Here is a 3,821-nt window from a genome sequence, read left to right on the forward strand (position 1 = left end):
AATGTATGGTATCCGGTTCAAACCTGGTAATGGAGGGCTTCATCTCAAGGTCTCTTAAATTCTGGATGGTCGTCGATAGTCTCCATGTGTTCCAGATAGTCTGGAGTATGATCATCCGGATAAAGATTTTAAATTAGGATGAAGGTTACAGATATCAAAGTGGACTCTTGTCCAAAAGGTTCAAGATGATCGTCTTGGGTGTTGTGAAGTAATGATACAAAAGAGGGCTTATGTACGTCATGTACTATTCTGTAGGCAGGCCTAAGAAGTCTAGACTAACTAGCCTAACTAGTGCTATCAATCGAGAACTAATGGAAGGCAGATCCTTAAAAACGTTTCTAGATTTCTGATGGCGATTTTCTGATCACCTTCCCATCATATAGACTCGCCGAAGCCTCTACTTGATGATTAAATTTCATATGGCTAATTCACTTTTAGCAATCAGAAATTGAACTTGTACACCCTAGCAGAACCTTCTTCTTATTGTTACTTGCCTTCCTTAGCAGAAAAAACCCATAAAATCCCGTAGGACACATTTCAAGGTCTCCGTTTACCTTTCCAGGTACTCGAATTTCTTTCCAACAAAGCACAGCAGGATGTTGCAGGTTTCCTTCCCCTCATTCTAAATTTAAAGAGAGAGAAAAAAAAGTCTTAAGAAAGCAAACACGGAGTAGGAAAAAAATCGTATAGGAAGGAAGGAGTATTATGTTTGTGTTTTTACTTTTTCTTTGCAATATCTCTTCTTTCTTCATCGTTTTCCCCCGATTAATGAACACCAATCAACGAGATTAAGAGTATGTTTTGAATGTTTTAGTAATAAATTTTCGCATTTTATTTCAAGTTCTACGTAAAACGTAACGTTAGTTGTTGTTAGTCGCTTTGTATAATATATATGATAGTCTCTGCAACGTCTGTTTATCAATGATATAATGGCCGACAAAAGTACTTAACAGCTTACGCACTAATCTAACTAGAGAGTTCGCTAAATGAAGTAGTACAACACCAAAAAAAAAAAAAACGGAGATTTGCAAACTTAATCGTCACCGAAATAATTCACTGGTTTTGCACGTTCTAGCTGTGGTGTGATTTGTTGTTGCTTCCATTAACTCTGAATCGAGTTGATGATATGACTAATTGCACGATAGGACTGTGCTCTGTCTATCTCTCTCTCTCGCTCTCTCTCTTTCTCTTTCCATAATATATCTTTCCAGCTAGCAAACTAACTTTGTTTAAACTCTTCAACGCTGCTTTTCAAACTCCATCAACTTTACCGAAAAATAATTAATAGCAAAAAAATACTATAAATAATACAATAAACTTAAGCAGTGTGTTTGCGACGATCTAAATAACAGTAGCGCAGTGTAACTAGAATAAATCTTCCATCTATGCCGCATGCTTACATCCTAAAGGCACTTGTGTGTTAGCTAAGGTCCGCAAGAAGCGGTAGACACTGGGTACGAACAGAGACCGAGGAAAGCGTTGGTGTCTCTGTATGCAGTTTGTTGCTGTATGTTGCGATGTTCCTTTCATCTTGTCCGACTCGCTTCGAGCCGTTCGGTTGGTTTGTGTGGGGATGATTTTGGTGGAGCTCACGCACGTTGACTAGACCGTTCCCTCCAGGATACAATGATCCAAGCGCGTCCGGAACGAAAATGGGACTTTGGCACTGCCGCTTCTGTAGATCAAAAACATCCAAAAAAAGAGAAGAAAAAGTTCTATCAGTACGGCTGTTCGTCATGCAAGTCTGGGACTCAGGGTTCCTAGTTACTGAACTGTGACACTTACCGGTAGAACGTTGGTGGGTAGTTGGGGCAGTGTAAGTGGAGGCTTACTACTGCTGCTGCCACCAGGAGATAGCGTCGAGCAGCTCCTCATCGTCAGGATTCTGTGGGCTAAGCTCCTCATCGTACGGGGAGTCGTCGTACAGCTCGGTCTTGAACTGTATCGACGTGTGGTGGCCATGGTTGTGATACTGCTGCGGATGTGGCTGCTGTTGGTGATGCTGTGGCTGGTGCTGCTGTTGCTGCTGCTGTTGCTGGTGCTGCGCTAGGATGTAGTTGTTGTTATCGGTCGGTGACGGGAGCACCGTCGAATGTCCCGTGTGCAGATGTACGGAGGAGGTAACGCCCCCGATACCATGGTCCGAACCGAACGAAGGTGTTGGCGAGCTGGACGGGTCGACGTAGATGTCGTACGGTTCGTGCTTGAACCCACCGGACATCGGTGCGTAGCATCCACCGGTTGCGCCACCGTGCGACGAATGATCCGACAGATGGGACGGTGCCGGTGACGATGCGTTGGACGGTTCGGACATCGTACCGTAGTAGGTGGAACCACCGGACGATGCGGAACATACCGAACTGTTCGAGAGTTGATTGGAGTTTACGGTGGAGGTGATCTGTTGCTTCGTTGGGGCGGTCGCACCCAGCTCACCACCGTTCTCGTCCAGCATGCGCTTCAGGCTCCGGATGTACTCTACCGCCAGCCGGAGTGTGTCCACCTTGCTGAGCTTCTTGTTTGCACCGCGCGTACCGTTCGTTAGTGCGTTCACCACGGTTGATGGGATGTGTTGGCGCAGGTTCGCAAAGCCATTGTTCACCTGCTTGACGCGGTTCCGTTCGCGGGCGTTGCGGCGCTGCACGGAGGCTGATTGTTGAGGCGTTGCGTACGGTAGTCCACAGTAGGCGTACTTCTTCGTACTGCTGACGACGGGCCCACCAGCACCACCCGGTCCACCTGAGCCGGTGACCACCTTCGCATTGCCTCGGTGAGCCATCACCGCTGCCGTGGACGGTGCCGGTGCTAGCGGACGCTGTTTGCCGAGCAGTGCGGCCGGATTGTTCGTTAGCTGCGAGGTCCCGAGCGGTTTCTGCTGCAACGTCGGCAGTCCACAGTTGGCCGGCATAATGTTGTGCAGATTTTGGCTGAGTGTCATGCTGCGCACTGCGGCTGCCATCTCGCACACTGTATCACACGCACAAAACGGATCAAATCACACTCAAGTCACTGGGCAATCCTCTGTCGGGGATATTCCGAGGATCTGGTTCGCTGGATTGATAGTAGAGTTTGAATTTGGTTGCCGGTATTTCGCCAGAGGAAAAACTTAGCCCGCTATTCCGCTGTAACTTCACCACACGAGCTGCTCCAGAATGCGCACACGAGGCGATCAACACTTTCGGCACTGCGCACAGGAAACGTGCACTTGCTTCCGTTCTGAACCGAAGGCGAAGACTGTCCTGGGCAGCCAAACAACCAGCAAACCAAAAGATAATAAAAACGGCACACACATGCACTTCTGCCAAGCCGGCAAAACACACACGCACACACACTGGGTCACACACACCGGTGGCTGAACTTGTCCTGAGCCGCAGAGAAGATGGCAGAGAAAGATGTGTGCTCGCATCGGAAGTTGCTCCCGAAATGATACCTTCTGGGCTTAGGGCAATGCGTTTTGTACAGTTTTTCGGGGCTGGTATTAAGTGTGCCACCACGCCACCTTCGCCGCACGGACCCGCACTTCGTTACCAATACACCTTCACCGTTCGGCCGAGGGTCGGCCGCACTTTGCTCCCTGTGCGTGGCGCAAAGCACTTGCGCGCGCGCGCACACGCTCCTGACCCGATCGTCGGGTGCGTCGGGTTCTCTCGTCCGGTGCTGTCTCGCTCGTGCAGACGGCGTCGGGCCGCGTTAGCGTTCTCGCTTGCACGCTCATTTCTCTCACGGCGGAATGCCGAATGCGAGAGCGCGGCAAGTTAAACGAGAAGATCCTTTTTATTCAGACATTTACATCCACCGGGCTCGATCTTCGGTAGCCTTCTCTC

General features: G+C 49.1%; 1 protein-coding gene across 1 annotated transcript; it reads right to left on the reverse strand.

The window, feature by feature from the left end:
• Nucleotides 1-797: 797 nt before the first annotated feature.
• On the reverse strand, nucleotides 798-3,494 carry LOC118507884 (achaete-scute complex protein T4-like). Its single transcript, XM_036047121.1, has 2 exons — nucleotides 1,786-3,494; nucleotides 798-1,675 (listed from the first exon to the last, which is right to left on the reverse strand). The coding sequence occupies exon 1, from the start codon at nucleotides 2,954-2,956 to the stop codon at nucleotides 1,832-1,834; it is 1,125 nt and encodes a 374-aa protein (XP_035903014.1). The 5' UTR covers nucleotides 2,957-3,494; the 3' UTR covers nucleotides 798-1,675; nucleotides 1,786-1,831.
• Nucleotides 3,495-3,821: the final 327 nt, after the last annotated feature.

This window comes from Anopheles stephensi, chromosome X (assembly GCF_013141755.1).
Source record: "Anopheles stephensi strain Indian chromosome X, UCI_ANSTEP_V1.0, whole genome shotgun sequence".
NCBI lineage: Eukaryota > Metazoa > Arthropoda > Insecta > Diptera > Culicidae > Anopheles > Anopheles stephensi.

Excerpts from the sequence above, each read along its gene's own strand:
- LOC118507884 (XM_036047121.1), bottom strand. The coding sequence starts at position 2,956 with ATGGCAGCCGCAGTGCGCAGCATGACACTCAGCCAAAATCTGCACAAC.